At 35.7% G+C, this 21,291-nt stretch overlaps 1 protein-coding gene across 3 annotated transcripts in view; it reads left to right on the forward strand.

Moving 5' to 3' along the window:
• ACBD6 (acyl-CoA binding domain containing 6) overlaps positions 1–21,291 on the forward strand; it is a 229,155-nt gene that overhangs the window by 64,964 nt on the left and 142,900 nt on the right. Inside the window, exon 4 of one of the 3 annotated variants that reach the window (XM_082834433.1) lies at positions 6,291–6,373. The exons of the other annotated variants lie outside the window; for them this stretch is intronic. Coding sequence (XP_082690559.1) covers positions 6,291–6,373 — 83 coding nt within the window. The remainder of the gene's footprint in view (positions 1–6,290; positions 6,374–21,291) is intronic. 3 annotated transcript variants of the gene reach the window in all.

The following is a 21,291-nucleotide window of genomic DNA, read 5'->3' on the forward strand; positions in this document are numbered from 1 at the left end:
TCTTTTACCATGTACTATAAATTCTAGCCAGAGCAATTAGACAAGAAAAAGAAAATAAACAGCATCCAAATTGGAAAGAAAGAAGTAAAACTATCTCTGTTCACAGATAACATCATCCTAAATACAGAAAATCCCCAAAAAAACCACCCAAAACTACTGGAGTTAATAAACATTCAGCAAATTTGCAAGATACAAGATCAACATGCAAAAATCGGTTGGGTTAATATACACCATCAGTGAACACCCCAAAATGGAAACTAAGGAAACTATTCCATTTACAGTAGCATACAAAATAATAATAGTTTTAAAAGGAGGTGAAAGATTTTACACTGAAAACCATAAACCATTGCTGAGACAAGGAAGACCTAGATAAATGGAAAGACATCCCATGTTCATAGATTGAAAGGTTTTATATTGTTAAGATGGCAGTACTACCTAAAGTGACCTACAGATTCAATGCAGTCTATCAAAATTCCAACTAACATTTTTGCAGAAATGGAAAAGCTGATCCTCAGATATATATAGAATTATAAAGGGACCCAAATAATCAAAACAATGTTGAAAAAGAACAAAATTGGAGAATTCACACCTGCAATTTCAAAACTTAATACAAAATAACAGTAATTAGATCAGTGTTGTACTGGCACAAAGATAGGCACATGGACCAGTGGAATAGAACTGAGTCCAGAAATAAACCCTCACATTTATGGTCAGTTGATTTTTGATGAAGATGCCAAGACCATTCAGTGGAGAAGGAGAATCTCTTAAACAAATGATGCTGGGACAACTGGATATCCACATACAAAAGAATGAAGGTGCATTCTTATATCACACTATATACAAAAATCACTCAAAAGGGATCAACGACCTAAAAAAATATGAATGAGAACTATATTGACTGAAGTAAATATGTACTTATCTCAGTGATTTTTGATTTGGCCATGGATTCTTAGATATGACAGCAAAAACACAGGCAACCAAAGAAAAGATGGTAAACAGGACTGCATTAATGTTAAAACTTTTCTGCTATCCAAAAAAGTAAAAAGACATTCTACAGAAAGGGAGGAAATATTTGCAAATCATATCTGATAAAGATCTAGTATCCAGAATATATGAATAACTCATAAAAGATAACTAATAACTGGGTTGAATATAGACATTCCTCCAAAGAGAATGACCCACAATCACATGAAGGATTAGTTATTAGGGAAATGCAAATCAAAACCACAGGGAGGTATTACTTCACACACACTAAAATGACTATAATAAAAAAGACAGATAGTAACAAGCGTTGGCAAGGATGTGGAGAAATGGGAACCATCTTACATTGTTGGTGGGAATGTAAAATGGTGCAGGTGCTGTGGAAAATAGTTTGGTGGTTCTTCCAAAAGTTACACATAGAATTACCATATGACCCTGCAATTCTTCTCCTAGGTATATATACCCAAAAGAATTAAAAACAGGTACTCAAATAGCTGTACACAAATGTTCATAGCACAGTAATAGTCAAAAGGTACAAACAATCCAAATGTCCATCAACTGATAAATGGATATATAATATGGAGTATGTGTATATATATATACGTTAGAGTATTAATCATAGGAAGGAATGAAGTACTGATACATGCTCACGTATGATCACATATTGTGTGATTCCATTTATATGAAGTATCCAGAATGGGTGAATCCATAGAGACAGAAAGCTGATTGATGATTGCTAGGGTTAGGAGGAAGAGGAATGAGAGTGATTGCTTAATGGGCTCAGGATTTGTTTTGGGATGATGGAAATGTTTTGAAACTAAATAGAGCTGGTGGTTGTACAACATTGTCAGTGTACTGAATGCCACTCAATTGTATATATATATTTTGTTTTTTAAAAGGGGGAAACTATGTTTATTTTGTCTTTTTTTTTTTTAATTTTTTTTTTTATTGGAGTAGAGTTGATTTACACTGCTGTGTCAGTTTCTGCTGTACAGCAAAGTGAATCAGCCATGTGTATACATATATCTCCTCTTTTTTGCATTTCCTTCCCATTTAGGTCACCAAAGAGCACAGAGTAGAGTTCCCTGTGCTAATTGTATATTTTTAGATGGCTTATTTTATATTATGTGAATCTCATGTCAATACAAAAAAAAAAAAGTAAGGGTAAAATAAAGATTTTTCAGACAAAAGCAGAGATAATTCGTTGCTGACTGACATGCACTACAATAAATGTTAAAGGAACTTCAGGCAAAAGGAAAAGTGTATAAGATGGAAATTTAGACCTGCTTAAAGGAATGAAGACAACTGGAAGTGACAAATATGTGGGTAAATATAAGCCTTTTTTTTTTTTCATTTTAAAATGTCTTCAAAAGACAATTGAACTTCCAGTTTCAGCTCTGACATGTAAAGAACTTGGAAATCATCTCTCCTGTCTTCAACAACAGCAAAAATCTGACCAAACTGAAAATCATGGACTATTCTTAGATTAATCTGAGATTTGAGTTCACAGGGCAAACTGCCACTCCCCAAATGGTGACAGGTGAATACATAGAATCACACTCAGATCTGCTTATTGGGAACAAAAGCTGTTTGAACCAGTGAACTGGTAGGAACACTTAAATGGTAATTGATGAATTGCTGCAGGGTGAGTGTGGACTAGCTCAAGAGCTAAAAGCTTCCAGGGGCTCAGCCTTAGGAAGGCCCCCTGCTTTCATGGGTTTTGACCCCCAGGGCCCACCACATTCTTATGATGAAGATTGGAGAAAAATTTTTTGTTTTGATACAGGGGAAGTAGAATATAGTTAACACTACTGAACTTTACACATAAAAATGGTTAAGATGGTAAGTTTTATGGGTTTTTTCCCCAAAAACTAAGAGTTTTTTTTTTTTTTTTTTAAAGAAATGGGCTATCAAACCATGAAAAGACATGAAGGAACTTAAAATGCATATTGCTAAGTGAAAGAAAGATTACATACTGTATGATTCCAACTGTGTGATGTTCTGGAAAAGGTAAAACTATGAGGACAGTAAAAAGATCAGTAGTTGCCAGGGCTTCAGAGGGAGAGAGGGATGAATAACTGGAGCATAGGAATTTTAGGGCAGTGAAACTATTCTGAATGATATTGTAATGTGGACACATGTTATTATACACTTGTCAAAACCCATATGCAACACAGAAGATGAACCCTACTGTAAACTGTGGATTTTAACTAATAACAATCTGTTAATATTGGCCCATCTATTGTAACAAATGTACCACACTAACGCAAGATGTTAATAATAGGGGAAAATTGAGGAGAGGGGTATATGGGAACACTCTGTACCTTCTGCTCATTTTTCTTTAAACTTAAAACTACTCTAAAAAATAAAGGCTGTTAACTAAGTGAAAGAAATATACTCATCCCTTTCCAATACCATATAACTCCTAATTAGCAGTATGTATTTTCACAGCAAATAATTACCAAGGAAACTACAGGTATCTATTCTGAATTGCCTACTTCATGTTAAGGGTTTCAGTGAATGACACCGATAGAAACTATGATTGTCTTGTGAACAACCATGTGTTTTTGCTTCTAGTCTTGCCCCCTAAAATACATTAATTGCTTTCTGGCAAAAGACATGAACACCTCAGTTCTCTAACATTCTAAGCATACCCTCACCACAGGGCCTTTGCAATGGCTGTTTCCTATTCATGGGACAATTTCCCCCAGATATGTGCAGGACTCACTTGTTTACTTCCTTTATGTCTTTATTCAAATGACCTTCTCAGGCCCTCCCAGACCATCTTATTTAAAATTCCAACCCTCTTCCCTACACTAATTTTTTTTCTATAGCACTCATCACTTTTTAATATTAGAAAACCTTTTTATCTTCTGTCTCCCTCAGACATGACATGATTTTGGTATGTTAATTTTGTATCCTGTAACTTTTCTGGAATCATTTGTTACCTCTAACAGATTGATTGGTGAGGGGGGGAGTATGTCTTTAGGGTTGTCTGTGTATACGATCATGTTGTCTATGAAAGGAGATAATTTTACTTCTTCCTTTCTAATTTGGGTGCCTTTATTTCTTTTTCTTGCTTAATTGCTGTGGCTAGGACTTCGAATACATTGTTGAATAAAAGTGGTAAGAATGGGCATCCTTGTCTTGTTCCTGATCTTGGAGGTAAAGCTTTCAGCTTTTTACTGTTGAGTATGATGTTAGTTGTGGGCTTGTCATATATGGCCTTTATTATGTTGAGGTACATTCCCTGTGTACCCGCTTTGTTCAGAGTTTTTATCATGAACAGATATTGAATTTTATCAAATGCTTTTTCTGCATCTGTTGAGATGATCATATGATCTTATCCTTAATTTTGTTAATGTGATATATCACATTGATTGATTTGTGGGTGTTGAGCCATCTTTGCATTCCTAGGATAAATCCTACTTGATCATGGTGTTTAATCCTTTTAATGTTTTGTTGAATTTGGTTTGCTAATATTTTCTTGAGGAGTTTTACATCTATGTTCACTGTCAATATTGGCCTGTAATTTTCTATTTGTTTTCTTATTGTTGAGTGTTAAGAGTCTTTTAAGATATATTTTGAATACTAGTCATTTAATAGATTTGTGTTTGCAAAGGTTTTTTTCCCAGTTTGTGGTTTGTCATTTCATTCTCTTAATGGTGTCTTTCACAGAGCAGACATTTTAAATTTTAATAAACACTAACATCAGTTTTTTTTCTTTCATGGATCATGGTTTTGGTGTTGTTTCTAAAAAGTAATTGCAAATCTAAGGTCACCTAGATTTTCTGCTATGTTATCTTCTTGGAGTCAGTTCTTTTTCAGGAAACTGTGCTTGACACTCTATACTTGATTCTCTCTCCCTCTTTTTTTCCTTTGGTATCCAGTTTTTTCACTTCCAATTTTGTTATTCGTTTAGCAAGCATCTCTTGGGCAGCAAGTATGTTTCAACTTTATCCTACTAATGGAGTATGTATTCAGAATGTAATTGGGTTAAATAAAGTAAGTTCTCCCTTTGGATTGTGCTTTTTTAGTATAAGGGAAAACATTCTCTATCCTGAAAATTCTTTGCAGCATTTATGCTCTAAGACTTGGTCCTCAGAGGAGAGAGGGAACTTGCATTTACTTTGTGCTTCTTTTTTGCCAACATCAGGCTATTGTACTTTGTATACTTTATTATTTATTATGATGGTAGTTGTTGTTTATGACATTATACCTTTGTTTCTGTCATAAATTGATAACCGACTTCACCTCAAAAATCTGCACCATTTCTTGAAACTTTAGTTCCTCTAATGGTGTTACGAACTGACAGAATATGTTGCCCAGTGGTTCACAGACCAAAAGAAACAAACAAAAAAAGTAACAACAATAAAGCAAAACCCCTTCTTTAAAGTAAGAAAAAAAAAACACGTATAGGGGAACTGTCTGTATTTTTCTGAAGTGAAACTAATTATTTTTGCAGTCAAATAATAAAAGTAATTTTGACTCTAAGATAATACTTATGTTCAGAATCAGAGTTTTTATTTTTGTAGGGTATCCTGGCCTAAAAACTGTCAATATTGCAAGAGATGTGGGCTTTTGCACAGGTTGCAATTTGATCTTTCAGACAACAGTAATATCCAGGTTCACTGCTTCTACATACATGTTTTGGAAGAATCTTATTTTTAAATTTAATCTTAACCTTGTGCTTTTTGAGAACATAGAGGGACAGAGCCTACTGAATACTTGATTTTGGGAAGCGTTTCCATACGTTTGCTTTTTTTCTTTTATTTTAGATCTCAACCTCTTTCCTGTCTCCCTTCTACCTTCTCATCCTTCCTTCTTGCCACCTAAAAATATTTTCTTTATTTTTTTATGATTAAATTTTAAGTTTTATTACAATTTAGTTGCTTATTTGGGAACTTTAATTTTGTCAACCTAGATATGATTTTCCTGATCACATTCAGGTCTGGTATTTATATTTCATATTTTGTTTTCATTTTTCCACACTGAATGTCTCTGTTTTCCACAGTGAACATAGCTAACATAATCAGCTAGGGGAATGGCTCTTAGGTGGCTCCAGAAGACAGTAGTGGAATAACCTTAGCATGATAGAGGGTATTCATTCTGCTGCTGTGATGACCTGAGAGTCCTCTTGCCTTTCTGATGCCATCCTAAAATTGTCACTAGGGCCTTAGAGAAATGGTGGATCATCAAATATTAGTGTTCCTTAACAGAGTAGTATTTTGTAACCGGTTTAAATGCACACTGCTTTAATCCATGTGTCTTTTTTCCACCAATCCCCCCCTCCCCCCCCCCAACCACAGTCACCAGAGAAGAAAGGAAAAGAAGCAAATTCTGGTTTTGGTGGGCCAGTTGTTAGTTCTCTGTATCACGAAGAAATCATCAGGTAAATTCTTTTCTGGTCTTCAACAATAGGGGTATATACATATATGTATAGTACGTGTGTGTATGTATACATTGTGTGTGTGTTTATAAATTTATTTATTTATTTAATACCCAAAACTTTCATTTGAAGAACTTTTTCTTAACATGAAACCGATTTGGTGGTATCTCTAGGAGGATAATAAATGGCAGGAAATAAATTTTTATGTGTATAATCTTTAAAATCTGTAAGTATCTGAATCAGTGCCAGGTAATAACCTTTCTCCCACATAAGTAATTGGTAGGGCAAGGTTTTGTGTCGCAATCTAAAGCTATGGATTTTTGTTGTTGTTCTCATTAGTTTTCCTCAAAATATCATTATTTCTTTTAAATATTTTAATTTCTGTAGTTTATTTATTCTAGCTACAAGTTAAAAATCATTTCAGCTTTACAAGATGAAAAAGTTCTGGAGACTGGTTGCACAACAATGTGCATATACTTAATACTACCAAACCGGACACTTAGAGATGGTTAAGATGATAAATTTTATGTCATGTATTTTTAACAAAATTAAAAAATTTTTAAAGGTCATTTTGCATTATTTAACAAAGGTCCTTAAATTTTGTATGTTATGTATGAATTTCTTGGATTATTGTTTTCTTTACACACTGTGTAAATCAGAAAAAGGATTCTATCCTGCTTTAAAGCCATGTGACACATTCTTCTAAGATGGTTACTTTACAAGCAAAAACAAGAAATAGGAACTTCTGATGCTCTTACCCTTCTGCGTCACCTGAGCTTTACTTTTCTTACTTATTAACATGAAATAAATGAGCTCTAATTTTCAAGTGGAAAATTAAGTTCACCTAAATTGAAGGGAAATATCTATCTTCATAGAATGAAGAGGAAATTGTACGAAAATTTTATGCTTCACTCTTGCAAAAGAGTTGCTGACATTATTCACCACATAAATAATTAGTGATAAGAACTCCCAGATAGCATTCTAGAAGGAAAGCTATTGATACCCCTATGAATCAAAAACTTCAAATGCTCATAGTTTCTAGTTAATGACCAGCTAATACTAAGGGCCCTGTCTTGAATCTATTTGCATAGCAAGCACATCATTTTTTACTAAGATTAAATGTCTACTTGGGGTGATATAGTGGAAGACTGATGGAGATTTGAGGGGGATGAAGATACCCTTTAAGAATGCTGCTGGCCTGGAGTACATTTGCCACCCTGATCCCTTGAGGTACCCTGAAAGCTCTGAGAAGCCCATGTAGTTTTGAGGAAGCACAGTTTAAAAAACATTTTCAGAGTTTAACTCCCCCTTCCCCTTAACCCTTATAGAATCAGAACATGTTTGGGGGGTTCTTAATTTGTATATATTCTCTACTTAGAGCTTCTAAAAAATGGCATATTAGAACCTTAACCATATTAATCAAAGTTTATTAAATGTTCAAAGCAAGTCAGTAAACCCTTAGAGTCATTTTTCTAGGAGGGGAGATTAGTCATTCCTTCTCTGTGTTCCCATAGTCTTTTTTTTTTTTTTTTTTTTTTTTTTTTGCGGTACGCGGGCCTCTCACTGTTGTGGCCTCTCCCGTTGAGGAGCACAGGCTCCGGACACACAGGCTCAGCGGCCATGGCTCACAGAACCAGCCGCTCCGCAGCATGTGGGATCTTCCTGGACCGGGGCACGAACCCGTGTCCCCTGCATTGGCAGGCGGACTCTCAACTACTGTGCCACCAGGGAAGCCCCCCATAGTCTTTCATTCACACTTTTGTTATAGCATCTGTGACATTATGCTACATTGGGTTATAATTTTTAAAAATTTGTCCTTTCTGCTAAACTGTTAGTTTTTGGAGAGCAAGGGTAGTATTTTATCCATCTGTGTATTCTCAGTATCTGGGGAAGTTCCCAGAACTTAGTAGGTACCTAGTAAAAATGCCCAGAGCTTGGGAGGTATCCACAGCTGCTTCCCCCAAGGGGCTGAAAGTTTAGTGACTGGCTCACACAGTTAGCCTAGTGGCCCTATCATAAATCACACATGCCCATCCTCACCTCTTTTCCTAAAGAAATGTATAGGCCACTTTTCTAGTTAGATAATTAAATGGAGATAGTTTCTTAACTTTGCTTTTTTAAAATCACTATACTTAACTTTCTAATAATATCAATCACTTATCTATAAATAGTGATCTTTATTTTGTGTACTGATTTCCTTAAGGGCTCCCAGACTCTAGTATTTTTCAAAATGACACGTTGAATACAGTTTCTTTTGTAATATCCAGTGACGTGACTGATCACAGTAGCTCTGCAGAACAGAAAGCAAATCAAATGTACTCCTATTGATGTGATCGTAGATATCTGGGTAATTGGAGTATTCCTAAGAGTTAAACTAAACTGGAAAAGTTAACCTACCTGCTTATCCTCTACCCAATTCCTAAAGAAGTGACTCAGATTTAAATCAATATTTAGAATTTTGATCTTGAGAAAAGTGACAAAATAATATAGCTTTGTCTTCATAAAGTAGAGATTTTAATTCAACTCAACACACGTTTATTATGAACCTATGATGAGATGAAATATCGTGGATATTTGTGCTTCTCAGCTTCTTCACTTTTTTTTTTTTTGTGGTATGCGGGACTCTCACTGTTGTGACCTCTCCCGTTGCGGAGCACAGGCTCCGGACGCGCAGGCTCAGCGGCCATGGCTCATGGGCCTCATCTGCTCCGCGGAATGTGGGATCTTCCCAGACCGGGGCACGCACCCGTGTCCCCTGCCTCGGCAGGCGGACTCTCAACCACTGCGCCACCAGGGAAGCCTGCTTCTTCACTTTTGAATAGTATGTTTTTGGTATCTACATTTGAGTATGTTTAATAAACCTTATTGGTTGAGTGAAATATGAACCTCTGCTATTGGCAAAACTGGTTAGTCTTGGCCTTATTTCATTAAGTCATCCAAGTATTAGTCTTCTTATGATAGGATCTAAATCGTTGTATTCTGGAACATATTGTTAAGATATGAAACTAAGGAACGTGAACGTGAGAGAGCCACGGAAAGCCTTTCAGTTACAAACTGTAGTTTTGTTACTACTACAGTAGATCAGAAATGACAGCAACTAGTCATATTCTTATATTAGAGAATTCATTCTGTAACAATTCCAGTGTAACAAACTAGATCATGATAAAAGTTATTGTATAATGAAATGTTCGTTTATTCCAGTGAAGGACCAGATATAGTCCCTATTGTTTCTTAAGTATAAGAATGCAGTTACAACAGTGAAAACAGGCTATTTGTTGAAGTTTGTATAATCAAATTTTGCTTGTACTTTGGTGAAATTTAATATCTGGTGTTTTATTTTTCGAAGAGAAAACTGCTTTAATTGAGGTTAATTGCAGTTTCTTGGCAGAATTAATGTTCAGCTGAGGTGAAAGTGACAGTAGGTTTTATAATTTTAGAAACATCAAATGGTAAACTTGGATGAAAGGAAAAGCTTTCTTGTCTAGAACCATTAAAAAGAACATAAAAATGTATTTTGAAGGTCTGTTTTGGATACTTTAATATATAAACTTATAATTTTTTCCACACTTAAAATAATTTATTTACTTATTTTTGGCTGCGTTGGGTCTTCGTTGCTGCGCGCGGGCTTTCTCTAGTTGGGGCGAGCAGGGGCTACTCTTCGTTGCAGTGCGCGGGCTTCTTGTTGCTTTGGCTTCTCTTGTTGTGGAGCATGGGCTCTAGATGCACGGACTTCGGTAGTTGTGGCATGCGAGCGTGTCCCCTGCATTGGCAGGTGGATTCTTAACCACTGCACCACCAGGGAAGCCCTCCACATCTCTGAAGGTTAGGAAAATCAGTATCTAATGAACCCCTTTACTAAGGCTTGGGCTCCATTGTTGTGGCAGTTTCCTGACTAATATGCATTGTAGGTGACAAGTTAAGGGCCCATTTTATTTTTATTGTAAATGTTCCTGGGCCAAGGGCCACTGGGGCCAATTCCGAGCTTGCTCCCTGACTGTTTTGGTTCTGACCTTTATTTCCACTCTTTCACAGAAAGTGACAATATAATGTCATAGGTACAGATCTCTGTGTTAATATTCCAGAGCCCTGACACCAATTTCTCATTCTGAAGCTAGTTAATTGTTCTGTAGTATAATGGAGGAGATAGAAGGTGAGGCTAATTAAGAACAAAAAATTATGGAACCTGCTGGAATTCAAATGGTGGTTCCATCTCTTATTAGCTGTGTGACCTTGGACAAGTTACTTATCTATAAAATGGGGATGATTATAGTATATTATGCTTTCTCATATAGCATTTTTGTGGATTATATGAATACTTATACACAGGCATCCTAGAATAGTATGTGGCACAAAATAAGTTACTTTGTAACTATTAGTTTTATTAGTATTGTTACTAAGCATAGAGTCCCCACAGTGGAGACTCAGGGCACAGGGCTGATGGTGGGAGCTAAAATCACCTAACTGTGGAATTAGGTACAGGTTGTTTGCTTTTGCAGAAGAAAATGGCAAACCGGGAAGGGAGGCCAATGCTACTAGATCTGAGTTTGGAACTGTAGAAACAAGAGAGTAACAGATGTTGTGACTCTAAGTCTTGAGATCAGTTGTGTTTCATTTAAACTGCAGACTGGCAGAAAAAGGTCTGGTTAATAAGTATAGGGCTTTGCAAAGAGTCAAATGCTTCTGTACTACATATACTGACTCACTTACCAGGGAATCACTTTCAGTGACTTGTATAACTGAGAAGGTTTCACCTCGACGTTGGCACATAAATTGAGAAATTAGGACATGATTTAAAAATACAACAAATGAAACGTGTACAGTATCCAACCCACCCTGCAATAACATTTGATCTTCCCTGTTATATTTTGTAGTTTGATGCTATGTAATCTATCAGAATCTTATTAATCCCACTTACACAGGCAGCCATCTGGACCTTCTTTAAGCAAGACCAGACCAGTATACAACTAAAGTGATTGATGGACTCTGGAATTGATTAGTTGTTCTGTGAGACAAATGAACTCTTTTGGCAGAAAATACCAGAGGTCACTGCTGTGGTCAGACACAAGAGCCTGTAGAATTTTAAAGAGATGCTTTCATCATTGACTTACAAAGTTAAAATTTTTAAACCATAATAGATTTTGAAAATATTTTAGAAATATTTTTTCACTGGTTGCTCTCTAGTTCTGATTATAAAATGGTAAACTGTAAGTATAAAAAACTAGAAAGAAAGTGATAATTTTATGCTTTAATTTTGTATTTTTGGTGAAAATATGAACTGAAATAAAAGTAGCATAAAAGCCAGTCACTTACACATAAATTGTACTCTAAAATTTTCCTGAAAGAGATGTGATTGGAGAAAAAGCTACAACATAGCTTTGGTTTACATGGTTTAATGTGACTAATAGAATCAAATAGTATAAAATTCCATTTAGTTACTTATTCAAAGCTTCACATTGTTAACAACCTGTTTTTAACAAATCTATTTAAGACTCTGAAACACCAAGAGTATGTATTACACATATTTTGTATTTAAAAAGTTGAGTATTTGGATTTTTATGCTTTTAGTAGGCTGAGTCACTCTGGGATACTACTGTCCCATTGATACCACTGCCCTTAGCACCAAAAAGATTATCCTGCTTCCCTCTATCTGTTTGGCCGGTAGTAGTGAAATCCTTCCCTGTTTCACCGTGTTGCCTGTGATCAACATTGTGTTAACACTTTGGTGATAGGTGATAAAATGGATGACATATGTCTTGTTACATTCTGGTTATTCTTTGAGGTCTGCACAAGTGTGTATAGGCAAGTGGGCAACTCCCCCTTGAGAATGTGACTGCTCAGAATGAACTTGAGTTATGGATTTATTCAGCCTGTAAAACCTCAGCTGGCATAAATAATTGAGAAAGCAAAGGTTTGTCTGTGGTGCATACCTCAGGGACTCATGGCTCCCTTCCTTCTCTCTACTCCCTTTCTTATGAAAATGATCCCAGTTGCACTCCTAGATAATAACACACCAAGCAATTAAAAGCCATGGGTGGCTGGAGAGAGGAGAAAAGGTTTAGTTAATGAGCTTTTCCTCTTCCAGTGCCCATGAGAGCCTCAGGAATGACAAGGCGATTAAAGCAAAGAGATAATTATAGATTATGTGAAAATGGGTCCCTTGGGATGAGCAGGTCTTGACATAAACAGTAACTGTTGTAAGAGTCTCCTGGCTCTCATATTCACCCTTTTCTTGCGTGCTTTATTTAGCTCCTGTGTGCTCAGCGTCATGATGCCAACCAAGCATATAGGCAAATCTACCTGTTTGCAGATCAACAGCCCTTTCTGAACAAGAGGTCATTCATCAACTAAAACCATCATCTTCTCTTCCTCTCTGCTTCTCTTCTTTCTTTTTCCTTTTGCATCATCCTTTTCCTCACTCTACCCCTTCTAATCTTTTCCTTCTCTCTTTCTTATATCCTTATCCGTATATAGTACCTATGAAATGCTAGGCACTTAGTCTTGTTTAAGCGTGTGTCTGTGCGTGCATGCGTGCACGTGCAATTATAAAGACACATATGGTTATGGATATACTATGTTATAATAAAAGGTGGTTATATGTGTTACAGATAATATAAATAAATGTTTTCTCCTATTAAAATGCTTTTACAGATATATTTAAAGATATTTTAAAAGTGTTAGCAAAGATGTAAGTTTTGTGTGATAGACAAAGTCATCTTCTTAATTCCCATTGAATTGTTACCAGCTATTCTCTGAATGCTGAAAGCAAGCAATTTTGGTTCATTTCATTGCTTTTCAATTTATGAGGTCTTTGCTGATTGCATTGTATATATTAATAAATGCTGGTGTTTATTGAAGTTTGAGTTCTGTGTGAGAAAGGCATTATTACATTAATTACATGGTTTTTTATTTTAAAATTTTTACCTACTATAAAATTTTATATATTCATTAGATAAGTATTTTTAACAGTATTTCATGTAAAGTACGTCATTCCTAGGTCTATATGTCGTATTGGTCTTCTCTGTCTCTCACAGCTCCTAACACATCAGAAATTCTGTTTCCTTCGTGTTCAAAATAATCCAAATTCATCTGCTTCTCATTATCACTGCTATCATGCCTTTTGCATTACCATCACTACTCTAAACAGCCATCTTCTCTTGGCCAGGACACTACAGAACGATTTGCAAACTGGATTCCTCACTTCCTTTTCTGTCTCCTCCCCAGATTTATAACTCAAATCTCATAGCACTTTCCTGCATAAAATCCTGTAATGATTTCCCATAGCATTTAGGATAGAATTTTAAAATCCTTAACATGTCTTGCAGGGCCCCTCATTGTCTCATCTAATGCCAATTTCCCCCTCCCAACTTGTTCACTCTGCTCCAACCAATTGGCCTATTTTTATTTCCTTGAAGGTCCAATTAATATTTGTTAGGTAAATTGATGGAGAGTGTTATATGAATATGAAAAATGACTCCAGCTTAAAATATATGCTAAAATCTAGGGTAATAGAAATGTCAGCTAATATATATTGACCACTTATTGTATGCTAGTAACTATACCACATGCGTTATATATATTATTCCACTTAACCTTCAGAATGATCCTGTGAGATGTAGGTATTATTAATATCCCTGTTTTACAGATGAGGAAACTGAGACTCAAAGAGGTTAGGTTACTTGTCCAAGGTCACATGGTTAGTAACTCTGCTCTTAACTGCTACACTGTACTGCTTCTGAGATATTTGAGGAATCATTGTAATCTCCAATTATTGAAATTGAATTTGATAGTTGTTATTATATTAATATAGTGAGTATCTTCAGTTTACATTTTTAATTAAATTTCTTTTCCATTTAGTGTTTTTAAAAATGTGCTTCACTGGTAAAATTAGAGACTGTAGTCTTTCATTTATCAATATACTGATGATGATGTTTCCCTTAGATTAATTGTTTTTATTGATTTTAGACTTACCTTAATGGTTGAGAATGTAACTCATCTCTGTAGCCAAGGGATTCTATAGATTTTTCTGATGTGGGCACTGGTTTTAGAGGGATTGATCAGAACTGAACTATGTTTTTTCTCATGGACATTTAGAGTATCAGAAATTTTCAATAGACTTTTTTAGAGTTAACCAGGTTTTAACAGGTGAAAATGCATTTTTAGTAACTAGTGTTTTTATAAATTATGCCTAAATAACTTTTCCTGTACAACAAGTTATCTACAAGAAGTACCTGGGGCATTGATCTTTCCTTTGTCATTGCTCGTTTGAAAAAATATGAGAAAAATATTTTAAAATGTAAGTGGTTTCATTTGAAGGGACCCTTATCAACATGAGTAAGATAGTAAATAGAACTTTTTACTTGAGGCTTTTGAGAATTTTATGGTCCTAGAACTAAGTACACTACATATACAACCCGGTCTGAAAATAGTTATTACTTGGTGAAAGATGTTGCCATTACCACATGATAGGAAGTGGGAAAACCAACTGGTTATTTCCTATAACTGTCTGAAACCAAGTGTGGATATAGTAACACTCTGAGTGGAAGGATTGTGATTCAATACATATGAATTCTCTCATTCACTTGTCCATGTGTCACTGTGTATTTGGAACCTACCTTATTACTTTACTGATTAAAACACCATTGGTTTTAGAACACCATTGTTTAAATACTATTAAGAAAAAAAAGTCACTAATTAATTGTAAGATGCTGAAGGTTATAAGATCCATCAGAGATGTTAAAATATGAAAAAAATATGTTTACCAAATTGGCAGTGAAATATGCCAACTTAGTTAACAATTTCTAGGTGTTTATTTGGTACCTAGGATTTCAAGAATTATTTTAAGAACAGCTTAACAAACAACATAAAGCACTTTCTTAGTGCTTTGATCTCATTGCTAGGCTTCTCGAGCATTGTTACTGCTGAAGCAGTGTTTTGTCTCTTCCGGGACTTAGGACCAAAGTGTTTCAGAAAGGAGGTGCTATTTGTAAAATTTTACCTGAGGATCATAGTATAGACTCTCATTTATGGTCTTTGATAAGATTGAGACTCAAAAACAGTGTTTTACAAGGTGATATTAACATCTAAAATTTTAATTAGATATTAATTAAAGGTGGAGATTTTTTAATATGCTAAGTATGACAACTGTGGCGACTATTTAATCCTTAAGTTAGGAGTTGACTTTACCCGTTTTGCTCCTTATACCAGCTTCCTTAAAAACCTTTGAGTAAGAATAGATTCTTTCAGGGAGAGAAACAGCTGTAAGTAAAATTAAAATATGCCTGTATTTTTTTATATTTGTAAATTAAAACATGCTTTTTTAAAAAATACAGAGGGTAGCTTAATTTTTTTGTAGACATTTTATCTCAACCTCTAAAATATTAATGGTTTATAGTCATATCAAAACTTATATAAAGATTTTATATGTGTATATATAAAATAAAGATTTTATATATATCTATACAGTTGATCCTTGAACAAGGTGCGGGTTAATCCAAGTATAACTTATAGTTGACCCTCCATATCCACAGTTCCTCTGCAGCTGTGGCTTCAACCAACCATAGAATGTGTAGGACTGGAGTATTTACTGTTGAAAAATATCCACATATAAGTGGACCTGCACAGTTCAAACCTACATTGTTCAAAGGCCAACTGTATATCAAGGTTGTATAAAAAAGAATCAACAATAGGCTTTGTGCTTTGTATCTGGCGTACATAGTAGGATGTTGGAAATCATAGTCAAATGAGATCAGTGAGATGATATTGTTTCCTAACATTGTATTTGAACAGAAGAGTAATAACCCTTTACCTTTCTGATTGACAACTTCTGGTCACACATCCAACAAATAAATTAGGAACTTAAATTCCTACAAAGAAGTAGTATTCACCAGCAGTACTGCTGAGTTTTGTAAGACATGTGCAGGCTTTCATCCTTGAAAGATTGTCTCCTAAGGAGCTTCACAGAGTGGCTTTTTGGTGAATTTACCATAGGTCAGGGTCCGTTCTTCACTCTCAAAGATCTAAATAAAAGGCACATAGATGACCAGACCCTCAGAAACAATGTAGCAGTAATAAAATTTATCTGAAACTGATGTGTAAACTAAATGGCTTATTTATTTACCAATATATATCTTTATAGTGAACCAAATGCTTTGATACCCTGTGTACCCTCAGTCTGAGTATTGAGGAGCCCAAAAAGACAGGTGACCATTTGTGAATGTTAAATAGAGTGAGAGAAGGGGAATTATTTTTATTAATTATTTTTATTTTTGCAGTACGCGGGCCTCTCACTGCTGTGGCCTCTCCCGTTGCAAAGCACAGGCTCCGGACGTGCAGGCTCAGCAGCCATGGCTCACAGGCCCAGCCGCTCCGTGGCATGTGGGATCTTCCCGGACCAGGGCACGAACCCGTGTCCCCTGCATCGGCAGGCGGACTCAACCACTGTGCCACCAGGGAAGCCCGGGGGAATTATTTTTAGATTTGCTTTAGCCAAAGTCCTAATGATGCCTCTAGAACAGACTGTCTCCCAGCAGAGAAATACCTCAGAATGCCTTTTTGCCTTCGATTAATTGTTTCTTTTGGGCAGTGTTCAAAATTGGCTTCACAGATTTTTGCTTCCTCCTATGGTTCATTGCTAACCATTGCTACCTCCTACTCATGGTAGTTGTCTCACTGTTTTGCTTTTTTAGATGTGTTAAGGTTAGTGTGTGAATCAAGTAGCTGTTCAAGTTATCTAGGAGACATTCTTTTCTCCTCTCATTAGTAGCTTTTATTTAGTTTGTTTAGCTAAATAAGAGGACAATTGTACTACCCTTTACTCCAAGTTTTGGAAGGTGGATAAATATTCTGTTCCCCAAATAATTTGTTACTAACATTTGTTACTTATGTTATATGCAGTGTACCAAGAAGGTTCTTTGTGATCTGTTGTCCACCTTATAACCTTTAACTTTATCTCCCAACACCCTGCCGTAACCAGTTGCTTGCAGTTCCCCTGAACACCTCATTTTGTTGTGCTTTTCCTTTTCTTCTGTTCTTCAGGATCCTTCAGTAACTTAGCTGCGTTGTCAGTTTATCCTTCAAGGCTAGGTTGTAATGTCTACTCTTCTGTAACACCTTCTTTGATCATCCTTGGTTGAATGGCCCACTCCTTGGTTTGGGCCTCTACTTTATAGAATATTGGATTACAGCAGTGATATTTAAAAAACCTTTGCTGATATAGTTCCTAAGAAAATTTTGGGAGACTATTTATTCCCTCTTATGTTTCTATGATAGCATCTAAAATTTTTATTTAAAAATTTAAATAATTGCAAAGGGCATAATTTCTGGCATTTTGTAAATAATGGAATTTTAAAATAAACAGATTACTGTTTTAGATGTATCCAATAGAATCTAAATACTATAATGAAATCCATTTTTAACAATTTTTTTTTTTTTTCTTGATACGTGGGCCTCTCACTGTTGTGTTCTCTCCCGTTGCGGAGCACAGGCTCCGGACGCGCACGCTCAGCGGCCATGGCTCACAGGCCCAGCCGCTCCGCGGCATGTGGGATCCTCCCGGACCGGGGCACGAACCCGTGTCCCCTGCATCGGCAGGCGGGAAATCCATTTTTAAAAACACATCAACATGTTACCATTGAGGGAACCTGGGAAAATACTACCAGCTCTCTATTATTTCTTACAACTGCACATGAAGCTTCAATTGTCTTGAAATAGAAAGTTTAATTAAAATAAATAAAATTCTGATCTTGATTTTAAAATATAGAATAAGGTCTTTAATAGTTAGAAAGTTTACATCACTCCTTTTTCTCCTTTAATTGTACTTCTCCCACACAATTTTATTTTAAAGCAATATATTTTTGTGTAGTCTTAGTACACTATCAATTCTTTGCAACAGAAATATGTATTAAGTTGGAATTGTTAAAATTTTAATTTTCTGTGATGCAGAGGCTTTAAGCATTAAATTTTTCTCATTTGAATTATAACTATTATTTCTATACAGCTGATCAACATTAATTATACATTTTGTTAAATAATTATTAAGCATAAGTAAAATTTTATTGGAAACGTGTCTTAAAATTTTATTGGAAACGTGTCTTAATGTTAAAAATAGTGTATTTAACAAATGAATATTATTTTATTAGAATGAGACAGAGTTCAGCATTGTCTTTTTTTTTTTTAATTTATTTTTGGCTGCGTTGGGTCTTCATTGCTGCACACGGGCTTTCTCTAGTTGTGGTGAGCGTGGGCTACTCTTCATTGCGGTGCGCGGGCTTCTCATTGCAGTGGCTTCTCTTGTTGTGGCACACGGGCTCTAGGCACGTGGGCTTCAGTAGTTGTGGCTCATGGGCTCTAGAGTGCAGGCTCAATATTTGTGGCGAACGGGCTTAGTTGCTCCGCGGCATGTGGGATCTTCCCGGACCAGGGATTGAACCCATGTCCCCTGCATTGGCAGGTGGGTTCTTAACCACTGCGCCACCAGGGAAGTCCTAGCATCAAGTCTTTTTTGTTTTATTTCACCTCTTCCATCCTCTAACCTTAGTTGTAGGAGGGCTTCTCAAAACCAGTTTTTCACCGAAATTGTCCCTTTATTTGGTACCATGGACAATTTATATCTTGGAGAAGTACAACCTGGGATTAATTTTTTTCCCAAACCTTTCCTAGCACAGTGGACTCTTGTATGACATGAGTTTGACCTGCGCATGTTCACTTACAATTTTTCACGAAATATGTTCTATGGTACTGCACAATCCACGGCTGATTGAATCCTCAGATGGAGAACCCCCAGATACCGTGGGCTGACTGTAAAGTTAATTGGTGGATTGACTATTAACAGTTATTTTTGACTGTGGGGGGCTGGTCTGTATATTAGTTAAACAGAGTACTTTTAAGCAAAAGAGTAACAGATTTAATTAATAGTCATTTGCTAAATCTTAGTAAAGTCTTTTGGTTATGTTTCCTAGAAGTATACCATAGTATGGAGAGAGGTGTGTGCTTTTATTTTATGAACTAGGAGAATGGTTGAGCAGGGGGAATGTTGAAAATGGGAATGGCAATGAAATATTTACCACAGGAACTTTTTCAAGTAGATCAGTTTAGGAAAGAATGTGTTTATTTAGAAGTTTAGCTGAAATTGATTCTCTTAAAATTTTCCATTCCTGCATATTCTTTTGGGTCTTTCTGTACCCCAGGAGCCCACAGGTGTACATTCCTTGATTTGAGGAATTTGTGGCATTTGTTTAAATTTGTATAAGTATTGGCTTACCCTTCTTTGTGTTTTCATTCATTCAATAAATACTTTTTCTTTGTCTATTTACTGGAATACTGTTTTTTATATCTGATTGCCCGTTGCTTGATAAATACATGAATTGAATTGAAGTATTTACTGAATGTGTCTATTAAATAGTTAGATTTCTGAGCTAGCCCCATAAATGTGTTTTTTAATTCTGTGAGGTAGATGAAAAGTAGTTAAATGGACTTTAGATGGCTTGCCATCTTTAGAGGGCTAACTGTCTGAAATAGTCTTTTGGCAGGAAAATGCAGTCTTTGTAGAAAGTGATACAGATAGCATTTTTAGGAGTGGGTGGGCAAGAATCTCTTCTTCCCGTGATTCTGATGAAAGACAGCTATACTTAAACACCATCCCTCTCTTCCACAAGTGTGTGACCTTATATTTCAAAAGAATTTCAAAGAAAGCCAGTGGTTTTTTTCGTTCAGATAAATGTATTTTCTGTCAATTTTAGGAAATTTGGAGTAATCTAAAGAGAGTCCTGTGCTATGATAATATGGGATATTCTTGAAGGTAGGTAGCATCATGAAAATAATTCATACTCATCTGTAGAGAGTGGATATGATAATTTTGTCACTCACATTCATCAGAGAGAAGGAAAAAGATAACCGGGTAAGAATCAAAAGAGAAGGGAAGATAAAGTGAGAAGATGTAGAAGGGCACTAACATTTATTAAGGCTCTACTGTATTCGGTAATGGTTGAATTTGTTTGCACCTGTTGTTTCGTTTAAGTATAGATATACAGAGAAAAACTGCCTGTGGAAGACTGTATTAACTGGGAAATACAGAGGGAAAAAGACAGAATTTGATTTGTATATTGTACATAATCTTCTTGGGGGCAAGAAAGGAGATAACAGAAAGATGTTACTCCAGATGTTTCTCCATTTTGGCCACTAGGTGGTGATATTGTATAAAGACAGCTTGGTTGCTGGCTAGTAAGATAGTCAAAACTTGAAGTGGGGATAGATAACTATATTTAACAACTAAGCCCAAGAGTATCACTTAATATTTTTTCATATTAGTCACACAGCTTTGTAGCACATTTGTGGTGACTTTTATTGACTTTCCCATTTTATATTTAATTTACATTGTGTACTCTACCCTGAAGTATTTTATAAATACCTCTGTGTGCCTAACATACTTAGCAATGATAAACTGCAGTTGATAAGCAGGTATACAGATGAAAAAGTGCCCCGACCTCCAAAAAATTCACATACCAAAACAAAATAATTGATATAAATGATACATATAAGAAACATTGAGAATATATTAAGCAATATAAACATTTTAAATAATATTGCTTATGGCATAAGTGTACATGCACATTTGGAATTAAGGAAAAAGGACCACACAGAAGGTCCTCCCATCTCTGAATTATTCTTGCATTTTACTGGGATGGGTAACCTACATCCCAAGGATCCTCCATACTTTTCCTTTCTGTGTCCCACCACCAACTCCCCATTATTTTCAAATCCAAAACAATTGGTGAGTAGTGTATTTTTTATTATGACTTAAAATGATGCAATACTTTCTCTCACAGTTGAAGTTTCTGCCTCTTGAATTAGAGGGGTCTCTGTTATTGTATTGAAGGAAAATAGGTCCCTCTCTTTCCCAAGTCAGAATGCTGAATGCACTTTTT

Source organism: Leucopleurus acutus, assembly GCF_964270905.1.
Source record: "Leucopleurus acutus genome assembly, chromosome: 2".
Lineage (NCBI taxonomy): Eukaryota > Metazoa > Chordata > Mammalia > Artiodactyla > Delphinidae > Leucopleurus > Leucopleurus acutus.